The following is a 22871-nucleotide window of genomic DNA, read 5'->3' as shown; positions in this document are numbered from 1 at the left end:
AAATCCCGAAAACTCACTGTTGTAGACAGTAGAATGGCTTCTCAAAGAAATCCACAACCTAATTCCTAGAATCTATGAAAAACCACCTTGCATACAAAAGGTACAATGCAGGTACCATAAAGGTAAGGATACTGAGAGAAGAGTATTATTCAGGATTATCTGGATGGACCCAATGTAATTATAAGGATCGTTATAAGAGGGAGGGAGGAAGGTCAAGTTAGAGAAGAGATGTGATGACAGAAGCAGGGGGCGGGGGCACAAGAATATTCATTATCATCGCTTCATTCAACAACACTGGCTGGGTTTCTGAACCAGTGTATTAATATCGAAAGAAAAGGAAACAAGAATTCTAAGGATTAGAAAGAACACTCTCATTTGTTTTTCTTTTTTTAAGTATCAAAATAGAGCAATTTATTCAAGATACTGAATATAACACACTTATTTGGAGATAACTGTCAACATAAAAAAATCCAAAAGACCCTATAAACTATGAGCAAGCAAAAATGAAATTAAAAATATAAAAATATGAAATATCTAGGAATAAATTTAAGCTGTACAAGACCTCTATGGACAAACTATATGACACTAATGAAAAACATTAAAAACAAGTGAGTGTTTTGTAGATTTATAGATATGTAGATTAAAGGACAATAAAGTTAAGATGTGAATTCTTCCCAGACTGATTTATAGAGTCAGTAGAATAAGAATCCTAACAGGTTTCTCTTTTTAAGTTGCTAAGTGGTTTCTAAAATATATATGGAAATACTAGGTGTCAAAGGTAGGACATTCTTTTTGTTTTGTTTTGTTTATTTGGCAGATCACAAGTAGGCAGAGAGGCAGGCAGAGAGAGAGGAAGGGAAGCAGGCTCTCCACTGAGAAGAGAGCCCGATGCAGGGCTCGATCCCAGGACCCTGGGATCATGACCTGAGCCGAAGGCAGAGGCTTTAACCCACTGAGCCACCCAGGCACTCCAAAGGTAGGACATTCTTTAAAAAGCAACAAAAGATAGGTGGTATTAACGTATCATAAAATTGAAAACCAAAATCATGTGGTATTGGCACCTGGATAGACAAAATGATCAACAGCAAAGAGCAGAGTCCAGAAGACAGACCCATGCATAGAAGAGCGCTTGAGGGAACAGACTGGCCATGTCAGACGACTGGGAAAAGGACAGAATTCACAAAAGATAGGACTGGAATTGTCACATGAAAAAACTAAGTTGCATCCATAGGCAAATAAATCAATTACAAATCAATTAAAAAGCTCAATGTGAAAGGCAAAACTACAATGACTAAAGGATTTCTTACACAAGACACAATATGCATTAGCCATAAAGAAAAAGCCTGATAAATCTAAGCACTTTACATAAAGAACTAGTCAACAAGACACTGAAGAAAGTGGAAAGACAGGCCACAGAGTCAGAGATGTTTGTGATAAACCTAAGTAATAAAGGATTAGTATCTAGAATATATAAGCTATTCCTTTTATTTGAACTATGTCCATTTTGCAACCCTCCTGAGCTAAGAACTGATGGCTGCTAACATCACAGAAGGGATGGCCGGACATTTTATGTTGTCTGAAGAGGAACCTAACATTATGAAGAAGTCTTGGCAAGACACAAATAGAGCCTGATTCTGATTAAGCTTCTAGATCAATTTTATCCATTTACAGCAAATACAGGGGACAGAAACACAGGAACTACACTATGGTAATAAAATCACAAAAACCTGTATTATGAGAAATTCCACAGGACAAATAATGCAGTTCTTAAAATAAATGAACTTATAACAAATGAAAAATAAAGAAAAAAAGGGAGAAAGGTAGAGATAAAGAGAGACAAAGACATTTAAAAACACAGGCAAAACTTAACTATAGTGTTCAGAAATATAAACTTATATGATTACAAAAAAGTGATTACCATACCAGTCAGGATAATTGTTTCTCTTAGTGGGAAAGAAGCACTTTTCTTTCCCATGGAGGTTCCTAGGATCACCTTGAGAAGTGTGTATCTCCAGACATGTGGCATTTACAAAGGCATTCATTTTATAATTAAATTCCTTAAGTTGTATATTGATTTTATGTAGCTTTCCATATTTGTCTTTATTTAACAATAAGAAGTATAAACATTAAAATACCTAAAAAGCAGATAATGACAATTTGGAGAGGAAAAAGATAAAGTCTTCCATTTATAAATCAAGAAAAAGAGGCCAAAAAGAGGCCATATTATTTCAAGTATTACTATACAACACAAAATGACTGTCAATGAGATAGATAAAAACTTTTAAAAAGAGGAGGGTTTAGTATTTCAGATAAGAAATGAAGGCATGGCCCAGTTACGGTGGGGCTGAAGGTAGAAAGCAATTGATGGATTTTAGACTTATAAACAGAGGCAAAAAGGCTTGACATAAACAGGTATGACCTCTTCATTAGCAGATGTGAGTTGCAAAGTGGTATGAGTGAGCGGGTCTGAAGGTACTGTAAATATACTGCGGAAGAAGGAGCCAGATAAGAGAAGTGGTTCGAGAAGTCAGAATAGTGGTTACTCTGGGCCAGGGTGAAAGGAGTAAGCAATCAGCTAAAACCTGAAGGGGTTACAAGGAATTTCCAGGTCTTAGTAATGTTCTCTTTTCTTGATCTGAGTGTTCACTACATGGATATAAACTTCATGTGGAATTTTGTGACAATTCACTAACCCATACACATCTGCTTTGTATACTTTAAATAAAATAAGAGAAGTGATATACATACACCCTCTGATGACAAGAACATAAATGCTACATATACGGTACAGGCAGACTACAAGCAGCACGGACAAAACTAAAATGGTATATGCTGTGTTAATGTCGTCCCGTTATCCAGCATGTACATTTTTAATATTGTTACCCACCAGCAAACTGTGAGACAGGTAAGACAGGAATGAGTCTGGATGCCACCTATAATATTTTCATATCCTTAGAGAGATGAACCTAGTTCAGCTTTGACACTGGGTAGGTAGGTTGAGGGAGACTCACGGACAACCAGCAGTAAAGATAAAAAGTCAAGGGGCGCCTGGCTGGCTCGGTCAGTAGAGCGTACAACTCTTGATCTTGGGCTCATGAGCTTGAGTGTCATGCTGGTCATAGAGATTACTTAAGAAAAAGTTAAAAATGAAGATAAAAAAATCATAATGTAGAATTGATAGGATACTCCCATTAACAGCCTTCCCAGCCCTGTTGCTGGAATGGTGTATTGATTCAGTATAAAAATATTATAGCATTCAACATGTAAACTTACCAATGCGTGGGCTCCACCCCTCATTTTGCCAGACCAAGGACAAGAAGCCCAGAACAAAGGCCTCATACCATGTCTCACACTAAAAATGACATCAAGAGCTGAGTAATTTCAGTTTGTAGAATTGTATGAAATTCATTCATGACATAAACATCGAGTACATACAGCACTCCTTAAGAGAACGAAGGAGAATCTTTTTCTTTTTTAAGGCTATATTTTTTTGACACAGAGAAAGAGAGAGAGAGAGAGAGCACAAGCAGGGGGAACAGCAGGCAGGCAGGCAGGCAGGCAGAGGGAGAGGGAGAAACAGGCTCCCTGCCCAGCAAGGAGCCCGATGTGGGGTTCAATCTCAGGACCCTGATCATGACCTGAGCAAAAAGCAGCTGCTTAAGCAACTGAGCCACCCAGGCGCCCCAGGGAAAGAGAATTTTATTAGCAAATGACTGTGCCTCTCTGCTGACAAGAGCAAAAAGAAACCCCTATCACTCAGCTGACTCTTAAGGAAAAGAGCATGTCAGCGCCAGCATCCAAGACTCCAGCTGCAGCAACCCTGACCTCTTTTGCAGATTCTAGGCACTTGTGCTAATGGGAACTACAGCTTCCAAACTAGGCACATGGCCAACCTAGTCTCTATGGACCAAACCTGCCGAGTGCCATGCCAGCCTCACCAAGTCAGACCCTGTAACTTCCCTTCTGTAACCTATGCTCTCCCCCAAAGCAAGGAAACAGACTGCCTGCTCCAGCTGCTGTCAGTCAGGCACTGCCCTATTTCAGAAAGGAGAGAAAGAGCATCAAGCAAAAGCTTTCACCTCCTCATCCAAATCACAAAGACAATCTTCAAGGGGCACCTGGGTGGCTCAGTGGTTTAAGCCTCTGCCTTCGGCTCAGGTCATGATCTCAGGGTCGTGGGATCGAGCCCCGCATCGGGCTCTCTGTTCAGCAGGGAACCTGCTTCCCTTCCTCTCTCTCTGGCTGCCTCTCTGCCTACCTGTGATCTCTGCCTGTCAAATAAATAAATAAATAAAATAAAATATCTTTAAAAAAAAAAAAAGACAATCTTCAAAAAGGTCATGGGGCAGAGCAGGGAGGTGACAGTGCTGAAGCCATGAAAGAATTTTCACATGTCCCTGTCCCCAACACACCACAGGACTTCTCTTTCTGTGAGACCGTCTCTGAAGTAAAGTACTGCTAACTCATTAGGTCTGGTCAGGGAGAAAGGCTGCCACTGAAAAAAAAAGCAAGGTGACTGGAAGATAAAGCTGAGCATCTGAAATCACCCTAGGGACATAAGCTATCACACAGCAGATAAATCCCATATACCAAAGCTTAAAAGTGCTCCTTTAATTCGTAGGAAAGAGCATGGTCCACTCTGTTGAGAGCAGTCTGAAACTTTTCTTCTTAAGACTTTGGGTAACAAGCTATCACATCAGAAGAAATAAACCACTCCCCTAGTAAGATATTCCAGCCCTTTCTCTGAAGGCTGCAGGGCATCCCTCCTTCACTTCTCCCATCACTTCTGGAGGATGTCCTGAAGATGGGAAGCTGTGCTCTGTGAAAAGAATTCTGGCTCTGTACTTTCCCAGTCCCAACCTGAGGGATCCTCCCTCTTTCCTAAGAAATCAGGTCTAGAAACAAATCGCAAGATAAAAAATTAAGAGCCAGTACAAGCTGAAGAGGGAAACTACCGAGACATCAATCAATTGTAATTCATGGACTTTATCTGGCTCTGATTCATATTAACAAACTATTAAAAAAAAAAAAAAAAGACCCTATGGGCGCCTGGGTGGCTCAGTGCGTTAAACCTCTGCCTTCAGCTCAGGTCATGGTCTCAGGGTCCTGGGATCGAGCCCCGAATCAGGCTCTCTGCTCGGCGGGGAGCCTGCTTCCCTCCCTCTCTCTGCCTGCCTCTCTGCCTACTTGTGATCTCTGTCTGTCAAATAAATAAATATATAAAAATCTTAAAAAAAAAAAAAAAACCTGTAAGATAATTTGAGAAACAATGAGTGGATATCTGATGATGTTAAGTACTTTTTAGATGTGATAAAGATAATACAGTTCTTTTTTTTTAAAGTCCTCATTTTTTTGATATACATTCTGAACTACTTACTTAAGGCCTAATGATGTAACTAATCAGGATACAGTTTAAATAACTGGTATGGCATAAATAACTGGTATGGCAAAAAGAAGGTTGACGTTGATAAACAAGATAAGCCCTGAGTTTTTAAACTGGGTTATGGGGCACCTGGGTGGCTCACAGGGTTAAGGCATGACTTCAGCTCAGGTCACGAACTCAGGGTCCTGGATTAAACCCCAAGTCGGGCTCCCCACTGAGCAGGGAGTCAGCTTCTCCCTATCCCTCTACTGCTTCCCCTACTTGTACATGCTCTCTCTCAAATAAATTAAATCTTTAAAAAAATAATAAGATAAAACAAATTGGGTGATGGAGACAGTTTTCATAACCTTCTCTTCACATACATATGTGTGTATGCATTTATGTATTACATATGCATGTGTGTTTTGTTCTTTACTTTTTCAAAAATGAATGTTTTGTGTGTGTTTTTAAGTCAGACTGCTTCCCTGGGATCATTAGGGCATCAGATTCTTCTCAAGACAACTGAGTGAAAAGGGTTCCTATTCCTCTGAGCTGATCTATAATTGAGAAAACCACCTTCAACATCTCGGTAAGAAAAAAAAACACCTAAACTCAGGTTTAGATTCTTGAAGAGGGAGAAGGGATGCAATGCCTTTTGTCTCAAAAGCCAGCACACTCTGTCACAGTTAGGTGTCCAGTAGCCAGCACCCCTCTGTTCTTGGCTCAGAGGGCGGGGACCTGCTGGATCTGTCTCAGAATGCAGGCAGCCTGCAGCAAGGTAAGTCCCTGATGAACAAGGGCTGAGTAACGGAGTCTGCTGATTGCGCCTCGGCCTGTCTCACTCCTCCCCCAGTCGGGCTCCTCCCTTGCCCAATTCTTTTTTTCCTGCGTCACAAACACAAAATGGAGTTAGCTAAGAGCGAAAACAATTTGTCTAAAATGGCTGAATGCGGTAGGGAGTGCCAGGCAATAAAGCAAAGGGAAAGGGCACCCCCTGCTGTCCAACAGAAGGACCCTATTTTTCTTTTTTGACTATTTTGCATATGTTTAAAGAATCCATCCTACAGAGTCCAAGCTAATTTTGTCTTGAATCTTGATTATGTTGAGTTCTAAAATTTAAGCAGATTGAGGCACAAGAAGGGAAGATAATTTCTAGTCTCTGAAGATAAAAGAGTCAAGGCACAATGTCAGCGGCCCAAGTCCCCGTGACCACTGAGTTCCGGACCCCCAGAACGGAAGGGAGGTCCCACTATGTAGCAGAGTATTCCCCAACTGCAGTAATGAGCTAATGGCCCCCGGAGTCCCGCAGCTGCAGCCATCACTTCCCCAGGAATTCCTGTCGCAGGATTCTCTCAATGAAGACCACAAACAGGAAATGGAGAAGAAGGGAGTTGCCCAACATCCTGGAAACTAGGTTCTTAAGAACTGCAGGTGGGAGTGAATAAGTGAGCTAGGAAAAAGAACTTTGGGAAAATACTGTTGAGGACACAGACTAACTTCTAAAGCCTGCAGGACTTTAAGATTCTGTAGGGCTGAAAGATTTCGCCTGAGTTCTACTGCGTTATACTCCACTCCACCTAACCTTCATTCTCACTGACTCAGGCCCACATACTCCTTGCTCAGCCTGAGATGAAGCCTGAGGCATTTGTCCCTATGCTACAAGGAACACCCTCCATAATCTCATGCTATCCTTCCCTTGAATAAAAGAGTACTTTCTGACTAAGAAAGAACACTTGAGAAAAGTGAAGAAAGTGGAAACATGATGAGACATCTGTGGATCCAAATCATGGGCACCTTCCACTGACTCACGAAAGCCCAAGCTTATCCAGCATCCGTGAAGAGAGACAAAGGCAGGGCATACAATTTATGTGAGCACAGAACCATAATAGGAAATTTAAAAAAAAAAAGTGGACTCTGTACCAGTAGAGTTCCCTCTGATAAAACATGGCTTTTGGGGAAGAGTCTTAGATCTGCCTAGCTTATCTAAAAAAGATTTGAACACTTATCAGTAAGACCCCCAGGAGAAAACAACAAACCTGTGAAGGTAACATAGCTAGGGCATCACCAAGTCCTCCCAAGTCACCAAGTCCTCCCAAGGACTTGGAGGACACCAAGCCATGTCCATTAAACTCTACATGAGCTCTTGGATCCTGAGGAAAGGCCAAAGCAAGAGGGCCCTACCAAGTGCTAATTTAAGAAACTGCCTTAGTGGAGGATTTCTACTTTATATTCTCCACAGCTATAACATACATGAGGAAAAAATTCATCACCTTGGAGCCATGTGTAGGTATACACCATAGTAGGGAAAACCAGATTCCTATCACTGACCTGCTGACCAAACCAAATACCCATCTGCTAAGGCCCCAGAACTAGGCCACCATAGATGTGCAAGGAGATGAAACAAACTGGTAGAGACGGATAAACCTGAAGGACAAGAACAAAGATGGACTGAATTCCAAAGCACAAAAACCAAGTGCTAAGAGTTAGGAAGAAGGGAGCAAATGGAGTCTGAAAGGGTGGCAGAAAAGCAGTATTAGAAATCTGGGCACTTCCCAAAAACATTTGATCACTCAGACAAGAAGTCAGTGAGTTTCTCACAGACACTTTCCCAGCACACCCAGGAAGGTGACTCAGTACAGGAGTGCTCAGGAGGAGATCAGCCTCAGGGATGTGGGTGAAGGTGGACTGGAAGGACAGACAGGGAACAATAAAACCAGAGGACAGGAGAAAAGAGAAAAGGCATCCAAAGGTGGCACTTGGAGAAAAGGCATCCAAAGGTGGCACTTGGTATAAAATTTTTGCTTTTCTTTAAAGATATTAACTAAGATCCACACATTACAACTGGCCGACATTTTAAAATTCTCTTTTAACCTGTATGTTCCTCATCTCATTTTTCCTCTGGAAATTTATTTGTTAAAGAATTTAGGGCTGGTCACTGGGGAAATGCAGAGAGTGCTGGCCCCGTACTGCAACAGCTCCAAGAAGCAGGCCCCTCTGAAATGCCTGCCTTCGTGCCACTCCCTTCCCCTAAATGCTAGATTCTGAACCTAACAGATCTGGGATTAAATTCTAGCATGGTATTTACTTGCTATGCGATCTTAATAAACAAAGTACAATTAATTCCATACTTTCAATTTCTCAGTTATAAAACGAAGATACCACCTATTAGGCAGCACTGTTCCAATGACTGAAAAGAACAGATTATGACCTCCTACCACTGAGAGCATCTGACATCAAATATGTATTCTTAAATCAGACTGAGAAAGAGAAATGCCTTCATCTTTTTCTAGGGACTTGGAGCAGTTTTAATCTTTGCTGGGTCTCACCTAAATCCTGAGTAAACTGCACATTTCTTAAGCTATTTTCAGTAACAAAGGATCCTAGAAACACCCTCCAATTTAGCCAGGGTTCTGGGAGGGGAAGTAACATGGTAAGAGCCTAACAAAGAGAATAGATGGAATAAATACCCAGCCCCCAGCCTGAGTCTGCAATGGCAGCAGCTGGTTTTCTCCGTCATGCTGTTTTTTTCCCTTCTTTGTTCCAAAGGTGGAAGCCAGGAAAGGGTGGGGATAGGGTGGGGGGGGAGGGCAAGACGTCATCACTGTTAACTGAAAGTCACCTGATACTCTCCGCCAATCCCTAGTCTCTGACCTCACAATCTGGAATCTGAGCCAAAACAGCTCAACTGCGCACACCCCGTGGCTGAAAAGAAAAATGCAAGCAGAATAGGAATGCAAGCAGAAGAGGAAAGGGGGTCAGTCTTCCTTCAAGGATTTCAGCAGTTTTTCTTTCCAAGAGGAAATTTAAACACACACACACACACACACACACACACACACACACACATACACACACACAATCTTATATTCTAATCTAACAGATAATGAAAGGAACAATTACAGACTCTAAGAACAGAGTTCTTAGATCAGGAAGGAGCAAAAGATTCCATTCCATCCTGCATCATATGTGGGGTTACCAAAGCCCTTCTCTCATGTAACTGGGGTTCCCTTATTCAAGGATGCAGAGAGAAGAACAAATAGCTTTTTAAATTGGAATCTGAATTTTCAAGGACAGGCAGGCTAGAATCATCACGAGAAGTCAAGTACAGAGACTGTCACCTGCTTTGTAGAACTGGATATTAGCATTCTGCTTTGTAAATATTCATTTCTTAGGTCCTTTTAAAGCATCTTGGCCACTGGCAAACTTTCTTCTTAACCCTTTTGTTCTTCCCATTAAAAGAATAAGATGATGTCTGCCTTCAGCTCAGGTCACGATCCCAGGGTTCTGGGATTGAGCCCCAGGTAAGGCGCCCTGATCAGTGGGGAGTCCGCCTCTCCCTCTCCTTCTGCCATTCCCCTCACTTGTGCTCTCTGGCTCTCTCGCTCTCTGTGTCAAATAAATAAATAAAAATCTTAAAAAAAAAAAAAATTAAGATGGCAACATTATAGAGAAACTGAAGGAAAAGAAATCAAGCACCCTAACAAACTCTGTTAAGAGTATTCTGATATATTCCCTTCCAATCTTTTACTTCTGCACTTTTTCTGTAAAACAGTTACAATGAGGGTTGTACATAATAGTATCCTGCTTTTCCTGCCTAACACTCAATCCTCAGCATTTGAAGTACACTTCAAAATGCTGTGAAGTCGAGGTGCCAGAATTATAAACACAACAATTACAGTGTACTAAGTTCCAGAGTGATTATCTCCAGAACAAAAACTGAGAAGGAAGCAAGAAAAGAATGAAGTAGGTCAACCCTCTCCTTTGAAGACCATAACCCTCTATGGAGTAGGATCCCTATGCTAGTGAGATAAACCTCTGCTCCTGCTCAGGAATATAATGCTCCAGAGGGAGGCCAGGTGCCCGGAAGGGCCGAGGGCAGAACTTTTCAAGTGTCTCTTCTCCACACCACAATGGCTGGAAGGCTCCATCCAGTAGGAACTGCCATACATTTAGAGTTGTTGTGTTCAATCATTTATTCCATAACAGAGTTTGCAGTGAGAACAACAGGAAACACAGGCATGCTAAGTTGCTACAGCTAGCATTTCAAAAAAGGGACAAATTGTTCCATTACCATATTTTTGGTTTTATCCTAGTTTCATTAGAAAAGCTATGCATGCTTATTGAAAATTTATGATTTTTTTTAAATAAGGAAGATCTCTATGTACTGATATGAAAAATCCCCAGGATATAGATGGTACAGAAAAATACAGATAGTAGTTACCTTTTGGTAAAGGGAAGGAGGATAAGAATCTTGATCAGTATTTGTTTACAATTTTTAAAAAACCGTTAAAAGCATAATCAAGAAAATAACAAAAACAATGACCTCTAAGGGTAGGGAGGGGAGGGCTGAGATGGGTTAACACTAGGGTGGCAATGAGAGTTCTTTATACTTTATCTTGACTTCTCAACTACCTAGATTACCTATGCAGAAAAACAAATAACCGAAACAAAAAAGCCTCAGAGGAATTACCCATTGGTGGAGATATGCTGAGTACCTCTTGAAAACTGGTCTGTCTCTAACCTCATGTTTGCAGGGAGATGAATCCCATATTGCAGAAAAGTAAGTTCATATCCAACAATTCCTGAAGCATGTAAGGGATGCTGAGAACAGTGCTGTTCCCTTGAGGCTGCTGCTTTGGGCTCCACCAAGTAGCAGCCTGAGAACACTGGGTCACTCACTCTCCTGCTTATCCCAAAGCCCAACTCTGCTCTTTCCATTTCCTAGATCCCACTTCTCCTCCTCCATACATCTCCGATCCCTACTCTGCATGGTGAGGGACTAACTGAATAAGAACAAGAGTTATATCTGCATAGCTGCAGCCCCTTCATCCTGGTCTGGACATCCTGAGCTGACACACCTTTGTTATACAACCTAAGAGATCTCCCATCATCTGCCCTCCAGCCTCCCCAGTCTCTCAGTGGTTCCTAGCTACTTCACAGACTCAGAGAACCTCTTCAAAACATCCTTCAAAGATGCCTAATGAGAGATCTGGCCGAAAAGATGGCAAGAGAAAAATTTTGTAAAAACAAGTGTCCCTGAAGTAGAGCCTCCAAAATGTTAGCAGTCCACAGAAAATGTCAGCTTGCCCACTAACTGATCTGTAGGATCTCCATAAAAACAAGGGTAATACTTACCCAATTCTCAGAAAGACATCAAAACATTATCATGAGAAAAAGCAGAGCAGCTTTTTCTGGAAAATGGAAACTAAATAAAAACGTAAGCCGTGGATCTAGCCAAGTTACTGCAACTACCACCACAAACTTACTTGAGGTGTTTATTAGAAACTTCTCTTCCTACAGTCCCTGCAACTTTGACTCTGGAGGAACAGCCCAAAAATTCATAATCTTTAACAAACAAGCTCCTTATGTAATCCTTACACACACACTGAAGTTGGGAATTACTGACAGAAACAGACACGTAAGTATAGGGACTGACTTCAAGATGACAGAAGTTTACACAATACTGATACCCTTCCTGTTTGGTTGTAGCCTCAGACCATTTAAAAAGACACTTTATCAAATATCAAATCTGAAATCTGCAGATAATGCTGGATAATGCTATGGGTTTAAAAGATACAGCTTCAGTCTATGCGTGTCAAGAGGAGTACTAGAGGCACACACTGAAGTTCGAATAGCTAGAAAGAGGCTCTAAAACTGGGTTTATCTTGGGATAATTAGGAGTTAACAAAGGGGTTGACAGTAAAAACCTTTCTGCACCAGCAAACTCTCCCCAAAGTCGGCCAAGGAATTCCGTCAAGGAAACAAATACAGCATATGGTCTCTGGGAACTTACGAATATATAACCAGCAGCGAGTTGTATTATGTGCTTCAAGTAACTATTCAGGGTAGACAGAGATGGGATTAGGAATATGTATATCATGGGGTCACAAATATGTACATAACTAACTACCAAGCTGGTAAAAAACAATTTTCTCTTTTAGCACTTTAAAAGGAAGGCTATGGTTTCCCGAAGTTACCAGATTGGAACAAAACCGAAAATATTCTCCAGCCTCTGTGCCCTCCAAAAAATACAACGTTGCTCCTATAAAAGACAGCAGCTGCAAGGGGGGAGGACCCTTTTGTAAAACGGCAAGTTAACAGCTTTCTGTTGTAATTTACTGATCAGTCCTCCAAATGAATTTCCTGACGGATAGAGGGCAGCATACCACGCAGTTGGTATTTGAAACCAACAGAGGTCAGCTCTCTCTAACGTGATTGCATCACTCCCAGACGTAACAATGACACATCCAAAACAGAAGCGATCCATGTGCCATCTGGTGGTGAAAAGGAGAAAGTGCACACTGCACACTGCAGATGTATCCAATTCCTACAGTTTAGAAAGAATTAAAGTTTAATCATCTTTATCTGATGACACCCTCCCTAAATCTCCACCAGTAAGTCTTCTGTGGAAACTAAACCAGCAACCTTCATGCAAAAGTTTCACAGTTTTGCAACAGTGTAGCTCTTTAACAAGCAGCAATTTCTAATGCCCCACTTCAGTGCAGCAAAAAAGAATGAAAAGCAGATTAAAACAAAGAAAACACTACAAGCATTTTTAGTAAACAATCAAAGGAGTTTCAGTTGATGAGCAGGCAACACCAAAGACAGCTTATGCAAGCAGAAAGAAGAAAAAAACACAAGACCAGAAGTTTCAAACTACGAAATATCTTTAGGTTTAACTGTCTCATTTTACAGATGAGGAAACAAAGAGTCAATGTATGAAGGAAAATTTCTGGTGCAATCTTGTTAATGGTCAGATTAAAATGAGGTATCAGTTTCCCTTATCAGATGTTACAGTAAGTAGTTTCTTATTTTTGATGGAAGGGTAAATTGGTACAATCCTACACCCAGCAGTGTGTGCCCCAAAATTTTAAGAATTCACTGTGCAGAAATGCAAGAACACACAGATAAATATGATTTTTCCTACAGTACTACTTATAAAAACTGGTCATTTTTCACTAATGGATCAGCTGTACAAATTTATATTGCATTTCACAAAATACAACTATCCATCCAAGTGGTTCAGTCAGTTAACCAAGTGATTCTTGATTTCAGCTTAGGTCATGATCTCAGGGTCCTGGGATCAAGCCCCACATGGGGCTCTGCAGTTGGCAGGGAGTTTGCTTGAGATTCTCTCTCCATCTCCCTCTGTCCTTCCCTGCACCCCAACTGTGCTCACTTTTTCTCTCTCTGAAATAAATCGTAAAAGAAGAAAAAAAAGAATAAAACTATCTATTAGAAATAATGAGGTGCATCTCTGTGTAATGGTATCAAGAGGTACTGAATCATATTAAGCAAAATGCAAAACAGTATCTACCACATGGGATCACAAGATTACATTAAAAATGTATATATGTTCATATTTATGTAATTTTATCTTCAGTTTCCCTGCCCCTTAAATTTCTGGCAAACTTCTATGAAAATTTCCCATATTTCCCCCACCTGAGCTACAAAAGAAAAGGATTTCATTCGTTCCTTTATTAGAGTAACACATGCAGGTGAAAGGTATGTTAACCATGGTCACTCCAGGAAAGGAGAGGGAGATTTTTTAATTTTTATTTTTAGTGTACTCTATGCATTTGTTGAAATGAAGTACAGGACTGGCTTTAGACAGGACCATGGTAACAGAGAGGAAGACAGAGAATGGGTACAGTAATGTTGGACGTCCACAGAAGAAAAAGTGCCTCTTTCAATGGCTTCAGTTTTCTCAATGAAGTAGGAAGAAAAACATGCTCAACTGAGAATGAAAATGGGGGTGTTGGGTCTCTGAAGACAGAAAAAGTGGAATAATCATTTAAGAGAATGGGAAGTTGAACAGACTCGAAGTATTTAATATTCGATTGCCTGGCAGGACCAAGGGGGCATGCAACAATGCAAACTGAGCAGACAGGAGCCAGAAGAATGAACAGTCAGGGAGGCAGGAGAGTAAGAGCGTCTGCTCTCCTGAAAGCCAAGGGGAGAAAGTCTATCTAGGAGGACCAGGTGTTTGGTTTTTTTTCACTCACATTCACTTGCACTACCTGTGCAGGGTGGAGAGAGAGAGACTTGTTTTGCCAATCACCTATGATGAAATCAGAAAGAGGTAATGGAAGGGGAAAACATCAAAGACAGTCATTATTATAATGATTAGCCACAAAATTTTAGCTGAGGAGGAGAGTGAAGTCATCAAGGAGCAGGAACACAGTGAAAGGGGGTAGGACAAATGGACTGGATGTCCCAGTGGGGCTGGAGGACTGTGGCAGTCCCGGTCCTAAAGAGAGAGATGTAAAAAGCTAGAACACGGGTGGCATGAAGTTAAGATTGGAGACAGAATGCAGCTGAATGGGTAGGGTAAGGTAGAGGACAAGATCACTGGAAAAGAACATTTCAAGGAACTGTGAAGCCAGCATATTGGTAGGATCACAACCCTTTTGTGTATAATTGCTAAAAACTAAGATGGAAGTGGCCAGGGAGTACCGCCAAGAGCGGGAACAGCCAATCCGGCTGAGAAATAAGGAGTAACTCGAGATGTTCGTAGATGACCGGCGCTAAGAGAGGAACTGGGTGATGTCATGAGATTAAAAATTATGGGGTTCTGGCAAAGAAAAAGGTGGCATGATCTTAAAGTAGCAATAAACAACAAAGAGGACATCTACACCATCTCTGGGTCCAGGTCCACTGGGATGAGGTTTATGGGAGGAAAAACCCACCAGATGCGGGGGCAAGAAGGAAAGCAGTGTTGAGGGAAAGCCAGGTCTCTGTTAGATCACCAAGGTGAAGTTGATGTCAGAGGAGCTTTTTCTAGTAATGGAACACAAATTCCAGAGGGCACAAAGAATGGGTTTCAGGTACTCAGGGAGGATCAGAGGAGGAAACTGAATAGGAGATACAAAGAGCCTTCCTGGGATTCGAGTATGGGAGGTGAGGGTGCCCTGGAAGTCTGGGGCTCCCTATAGGAAGTAATATAAACCAAGATAAACAAGCTAGTATTAGATACAATGAAATTCAAGGTAAATAGTGATGGAAAGGTTGGGAGTAGAAAGAGATATGTAAGAGGGGGTAGTTTATTTTTTTATACTCCTGATGATGAAAGAGGACAATCCAAATGTGCAGGGCTCATCATAACCTTAGGTGATAGAACTAGATTTAGGTCTTTTATTATTATTTTCTTTTTTAGAGAGAGAGAGAGAGTGCACACCTACACTCGTGCAAGCAGGAGATTGGTGGGAGGGAGGGGCAAAGGGAGAGGCAGAGAAAGAATCTTAAGCAGGCTCTACGCTTGGCACAGAGTCTGACATGGGGCTTGATCTCATAACCCTGAGATCATGACCTGAGCTGAAATCAAGAGTTGGACGCTTAAATGACTGAGGAAACCAGATGCCCCAGATTTTTTTAAAATCACAAGGAAGTACCATTTGATATAATGGAACTTCCCAAACACTTTGCACTAATAGTCTGATCCTACTCAGAACCCAAGAATATTAGTAATTAAAAGACAACAATCCCAATAAATACTCACTTAAATAGCACGAGTCCTTATTCTATACACTTGAGAGGAGTAAGGAACTGATAGAACAGACATCTTTCTGCAAAGAAACTCACTGATAAGGTGGAGCATGTTGAGCTCTAACAAAATCTTGTCTCAAGGGGTTAAAGTTGCAGAAACTGTAAAGATTCACTTGGACATTTCCTGATAAAGATCCAACTGAAGGAGTGCCACCTAGTGGACAGAACAGGATCACAGGGATGGGGTGCCTGGGCGTCTGCCTTAGGTTCAGGTCAAGATCCCAGACTCCTGGAATGGAGTCCCACATCGGGCTCCCTGCTCAGCAGGAAGCCTGCTTCTCCCTCTCCCACTCCCCATGCTGTGTTCCCTCTCTCGCCGTGTCTTTCTCCGTCAAATTAATAAATAAAATCTTAAAAAAAAAAAAAAAAGAAAAGATAAAAGAACACAATTACAGGGAAAAGAAAAAAGACCCTTCAATCTCGGGGGAGAAAAGGGATTGCTTCCCCATCACAGGCTGTTCTTGAAGACTGAACCAACAAAGCTCTGGGAGAGCAACAGACTATTGTTGCCAACAGTTATGACTGTGGGACAAGAGCACAAACCCTGGGCTCTTGCAGGCCATCGGGAAGTCTGCACTGGGTTTGACACAGAGTCAAATCCTAACTAGAATACAGTTATTGTTTATAAAATTCTTAGCTCCCGGTCAAGATCTTCCTTTTTACCAGAGTTCTTTCTAAATTACTGCTGAAAACCACCTGGAGAACTGTTCTGATGCTCAAAGTTCCCACAATGCACCTCATACTTTAACAGGGAGGGGGTCTAACACTACATATTGACCAATGCACACCTACTGACGGTAACTAGCTTATGGATCTTAGGAGCTCCAAAGGTTTTTGGAAGAAAGGAATAAACCAAAACAGGAAATTGCCACTGTACTTAGGACATCAGTTAGAACTTCCCAGTTTCAACACATACTATTTTTCATGGGATCATGTCATCAACAAAAGAGAGTAAAAGAGAGAAAGCTGAATGAAAAACTAGTTATCTCATTCATACAAATAATGACCTCGGTCACCACAGTGATGAAAATGCTCCCCCGAAAAAGTTGGAAAAAAAAAAAAAGTTTAACTACTGAACACGTTTCCAAGGAATTCAAGAGAGAGTCAACAAAGAGACTACGATAAAACACTCCTTGCTGATCGCCATAAGGATGGTGAGAAAGTGCAAAGAACTCAAAGTTTTACCGTACTGCCTATCAGCTCTGAATTCATAATATTCCCTGACAAAGAATAAACTGACTGAGTAAATCTGTGATTTATAGGAAGTCAAGAGTTCAAAAACAAGAGACTAATCTTGTTTGAAAAAATGTTTAAGAGAAAATATAGTATACACAGAAGACTGGCTCGCCTCTCTGGTTTCTTCTCTGAATACAAAGGCTCACATCTTCCTGAACCATAATGACGCAGTGACTGGAGATCCCCGATCACAGGAGGCAGATGTAAAGAGTGAAGCGGGTGTTCTTGTTAATGTCTATTCCTAGAGTATACAGGAAGTTTTGGCTATCAGTAAAATATAAGGGGGATACAGCCATGTCTAACAAATAGCAGTGACCTGTGTTTATCAAGTGAGAGAGGAAATAATGCAATATTATGAAAACTTCATGTACAAATAACTTCCTCATCAAGTCTGGTAACCAATGGCCTAAAATCATTTAAGCAGGGCTTCCATTGGACTAGATAAGCAGGCCTTATTTCTCCAATTGGATTCATTTTGTTACAGTTGAATATACTAGAAACAGAACATGTTTCCTCTTCTTCACCCCTAAATATCCAGCATTTCACCTACTTTCCCTAATCTGTTGCTCCTTTTTTGTACTAAGAGTCACCTGCCAGTTCAAGGACTAAAGAGAAGTGCCTGAATAATGAAGTGGTGGCAAAAGCCAGCAAATCCCCTTCTTTCATCTTTTGTCTGGATCTAAACTTCCAGAAGTTCTTAGGACAGGGACATATGCTTCTGGGAAGCAGAAGTCACACACCCCGGAGTCTGAATCTGGTCTCTGGCACTTACGATATAGCCTAGGAAAAGTTATTCAAGCTGTGTCTCTAATTCTTTATCTGAAGGACAGAATATTTATGGAGTGGTAATGAGTATTCATCTATCATTTAACTATATCATCAATATTCAGACTATAAGAGATGTGGAAACTGAAACTGGCTACCTACTTAAAAAAACAGGATTAAGGATAAAGATCTGAAATTTTATACTGGACATGTTTAAAGTACCAGAAGCAAAAGAAACCTTGCTTTCATACTGAGGAGATGTGGGTCCTCTGAGCGCTCACCTCTGAAGGTGCTAAAGCTTGATTTTCCTTTGCTGAGAAAAACTTTAACTAAGAAACCAAAGCCCTTTTTACTAAGTGTTTCTGGGTTGTTGTGAGCAAGGGGACTATCGGGAAGTCTACACTGAGTTTGCCAGCCTGAGCACCAAGAGAAGTTGTTCAAAATTGTATCAGGAAAGGCAAAGGCAAATTGGCACGATCACAGTGGGAGTTACACATGGCATGGGGTCCCTACAGCACTTCTGGCTGCTAGCTGAGGCCCCTGCAGATGGTATTAAAGCACCTATTTTGTTCCCAAGAGACATGTTCAACACACCCCAACACTCTAATACCTCTTGCATCATCACAGATTTACAGACTAATGCAAAGGAAAAGAGAGCAGGTAAACAGAGAAGGAAAAAATAAATCAGACAACATTAAAAATCCAAAGAAGAAATAATTTTTAAAAGGGGGAGGTGTTTCTTATTTGGGGGAAATGAATGATAACAGACACAGCAAGGGTGATGAGCAGCAGGAAGTTCTGTTGTGTCTGAGTGTTGTGGGTCACTCAGGTAAACAGTAAACACTCAAGATTGTATCTGACAGGAAAATTACATCATTAAGATTTAGAATATCTGGAAAACTGCTCATGATTTAATTTTTGTGAACATATCCCCTAGTGTCTCCTAATGGAAAAACGAGGAAATTAAGACAGAGTGCCAATTTAACACCTGAAAGCGCTAACTAAGCTAAAGATATTTATTTTTTAACTTAAAAAAAAAAAAAAAAAGATTTTATTTATTTTATGAGAGAGAGAGTGCATGGGGGGTAGGTGTCAGAGGGAGAAGCAGACACCCTGCCGAGCCGAGAGCTGAATGCAGGACTTGATCCTGGCTGGGACTGCGGGATCATGACCTGAGCCAAAGGCAGCCGCCTAAACAACTGAGCCATCCAGGTGCCCAAGAAGCTAAGGACATTTGAAGACTAGCTAGGAATTTCCTTCATCACAAGAGCAGCAATCTAGTAGCGTGGATTACTACTACCTGAAAATCAATACTCCATTAAACTAAATCAACCAAGTCATATTCATTTTTTTTCCAGATTAAGATACAGAATTTTCTAAGAATGATTTTTGGGGGGAAAAAAGAGCCAAGGCTGGTAGAAAGTTAAAATCTTCAATGAAAAGAAAGTAGTCTAGGGCAGAATCTGAAAGCTGAAGGAGCATTTAAAAATGTGGTTACATGGCTGAAAATGAGAAAAGATAAGATAGGGTCTTGCTGGTTTGTTTGTTTTTTTAAGATTTTATTTATTTATTTGAGAGAGAGACAGTGAGAGACAGCATGAAAAGAAAGAAGGTCAGAGGGAGCAGCAGACTCCCCGTGGAGCTGGGAGCCCAATGCAGGACTTAATCCCAGGACTCTAGGATCATGACCTGAGCCGAAGGCAGTTGCTTAACCAACTGAGCCACCCAGGTGCCCGTTGCTGGAGTATTTTTAAAACACTATCAATTAAAACACTATCAATTTTTAAAACACTATCAGTGAAAATAAAATGCCAAGGAAAACCATGGAAGTGCAGAAAACCTCACTATAATCACTAGTAATACAAATGTACAGAAGAAGGGGGTGGCCGAGGTGGGAAGAAAGGGGCCCAGCTAGCGTGCAGGTGCAGTGGTGCTCAGAGCACAGGTGTGAGAAAGGGACTTATACCAGAGGCCAACGCAGGGGTAGATTCTGTGAACTTACAAATTAGGATATCATTTGATTTTGAGTTTCTCTGTCCAACTAGTCTTCGCTGATATACTAGAATAGCCTAAGTAGTCACTATCCCCAGATTTTTCACTAAGCAGCTGGAAGTCAACACCTTGGCTGCACTTTAGTTCAGGAGATGACAGTTTTTCTACAGTACAAGGCCACTTTGCCCTGAGTGAAAGGCAAGAGGTCACACCTGAGCCCAGCAATCTTATACTCTCAGATAGACACACCTAACTAGGGGCCACCAAGGGCACCTAGCAGTGTTAGGCTCCTTAATAGAACAAACTGCAGCCTGGTTCCATCAGTTCACTTAAGGAAAAAATAATACTAAATGCTTATTTACTGAGGGCGGGAGGGTGGCAGAGAGAAGAGAGGGAAATGCTCAAAAGTTGCACTAAATTTTCATCACTAGGGTCAAAATATACCTCTAAGGAAACAAAAAACCTGTAAGATGGAAATACAAAATTATTAGGCCATAACTGTCATTAAATTCAAACACTGAGTCTCTCAGGGGAAATAACTACAAGTGCCCTGTCACAAGGCAGCACAAAACCACAAAAATTAGGAAGTGAAGAAAGAAGAGGGCAAAACAGATCAGCTCTTCTAGAACAAAGGGGAAGATATGAAGGTGAAAAAGAAAAGCGAGAATTTATGCAAAAAACCATGGACCAGAAGACAAGATCACTGGATCTGGTCTTTTGATCTTGGACAAGTTAACCTATATTCATTTCAAACATGCTACAGAATGGAGATAATATACAACCTGCTTATTTCTTAAGATTTCTGGGCAGGTCCAAGAAATAGTATGTGTTAAAGCACTTGGAAGACTATAAAACACAACAGTAATGTAAGTTGATGGTATTAGTACTTAAGGAGTCCCTCACTTTCTGAAGAAAGAACAACTACATGGCAGCTTCGACTTAAACTTACAACAACTGTCTACGCTGTCAGTTAAACACCACAGCTACAAGTCCTTCTGGACTCTTAAAAAAAAACACACAGAGAGAGAGAGAGAGAGAGAGAGAGAGAGAGAGACACAGAAGATAAATCAATCCCCTATCTCATCTCAGTTTTCTAAAGAGAAATTCCTTTACATCTGTTACATCTTGTTTCTAATGTTCAAGATACCCAATTAAAAGGCTCTTCTGTATTCTTACCTTTTGAAGCTGGAAGAACAAAGGGCCAGGAAGATGAAAGCATCAGATATTGAAAAGAAATGGAAGAAAAGAAAAAGAATCACACATGGTTGTTATTGTAGACAGTCACTCAATTACCTAACCTGTTAAAGACTGGCCCAACCCTTAATAATTACATTTGTAGGCCTGGGATGGTACCTTAAAGATAGTGCCAGAATCCGTTCAAGAGTATTATCAAAATGGGCCCATAATGAGCTTTACGTCACCTTAATCTCACATCCCCAACATGTTATACTGATAAAAAATATTTACATGTGAAAAACATTGGGGAAGAAAAATACGAAAACACAAGTTTTCTTTCCCAACCCCAGTGTCCCCATAATACAAAAATATCTTAATTTCTTCTGAATGGGAAAAACCACCTCTCTTCAATTCTCACCCAGGGAAGGGAAGGAATGGGAGACTGACTTAAAGGATACTCAAAGTCCTATACTGGACCTGTGCATGAAAGAGGAAGGTACTCACTCTTGGTCTGGGCAGAAAAGGTCAGAGTAAGTTTGGCGAAAAGTTCATTGTTCTCAAAGCGGTCCTCCTTCACCTTTGTCCAGAAGCAGTCCTGGGACAGGTCCTCAGCAACAAACTGTGGATATGGGGAGGGTGTTAAGTGTTACTAAGTAGAGTCCTGTACTTTCCATCCTAGAAAACTGACCAAGAAGTGGGTGAGGTGGGTGGTGGCTCTAAGCAATGTCTTACTAGAGTGACCAACTGAAGACACAGAAGAGCTGTGCTCCGCGTGGAAGGACATAGTGCTTCCAGTTCATACAAGAGCTAGGTTCACTTATGCTGCTTATCCTCCTTCTAACCTCAAATCCTCTAAACTGAGAAGTACTGAGGCTGTGTTTCACATCTTCCCATTATATTATACATTATATTCTACATTATATTCTCCCCATCGATTTGGCTAACTATGACATACTTGTTCATTTTATAAGTAAACCCCTAAGCTCCTTTTACTTGGTTTCTGGAAGCGGAAGGCTGAAGCAGAATCATAGGAGCCTCGAACACGGAGAGGAAACAATACTGTGACATGAACACATGTCCTCTGTAGCTCATTTACGGGGAAGAGGTAGCAGAGCATATCCATCAATCCACAGCTCTCAGATCAGCACCTTTATCAGCAGCTTACAGCCTGGTGAAACGACTATTATCAAACTGCGGATAACCATGGCACTCATATCATCAAAGAAAAGGCCAAAAACATTAACTTAAGGATATGTTTAGGTTTTGTAGCAGAGTAAAAGGCTCAAAGAATTCTCCAAAGTGATGTCTGGCACACAGAAGATGCCTAGTATGTGCTGAATAAACATAGGCAAGAGTGGAACCTGAAGATAGAAAGATGCCAACCGTAAGAAACGGAAGCCCACCTGGGCACAAAATACAAAGTAGGAAACTAAATTGGTTTCTTAAGATCTACTGAGGGAAAAATGGACAGAAATTCTTACCTTGGACCAGTTTGGCCTTCGGAGTTGCACCTCTGGCTTATAAAGCTTCTTTGGGGTCAATCCAAATGGCAGAACTGGGGCTGCAGGAACTCCAAATCCAAAAGGGGGAGGTGGAGGCATACCCATTCCAGGTGGAGGTGGAGGAATTCCAGGACCTCCAGGAAATGGAGGGGGTGGAGGGATTCCAGGACCACCAGGAAGAGGAGGAGGGGGAGGTGGCATTCCTGCTCCTCCAGGCAAGGGAGGAGGAGGTGGAGGGATATAAGCACTCCCAGGCAAAGGAGGGGGTGGGGGGATGACAGTACTCCCAGGCA

General features: G+C 41.3%; 1 protein-coding gene across 1 annotated transcript in view; it reads right to left on the bottom strand.

The window, feature by feature from the left end:
- Window positions 1-22871, bottom strand: part of DIAPH1 (diaphanous related formin 1) — a 93178-nt gene that overhangs the window by 29552 nt on the left and 40755 nt on the right. Inside the window, 3 exon segments of the mRNA XM_032849948.1 lie at window positions 21077-21085; window positions 21581-21695; window positions 22558-22871. The exon segment at window positions 22558-22871 is cut by the window's right edge and continues 10 nt beyond it. Of these exon segments, the coding sequence (XP_032705839.1) occupies window positions 21077-21085; window positions 21581-21695; window positions 22558-22871 (438 nt within the window).

This window comes from Lontra canadensis, unplaced genomic scaffold (genome assembly GCF_010015895.1).
Source record: "Lontra canadensis isolate GAN:19392208 unplaced genomic scaffold, GSC_riverotter_1.0 scaffold270, whole genome shotgun sequence".
NCBI lineage: Eukaryota > Metazoa > Chordata > Mammalia > Carnivora > Mustelidae > Lontra > Lontra canadensis.
The sequence above is the reverse complement of the archived record's forward strand: the minus strand, read 5'-3'. Positions and strand labels throughout refer to the sequence as shown.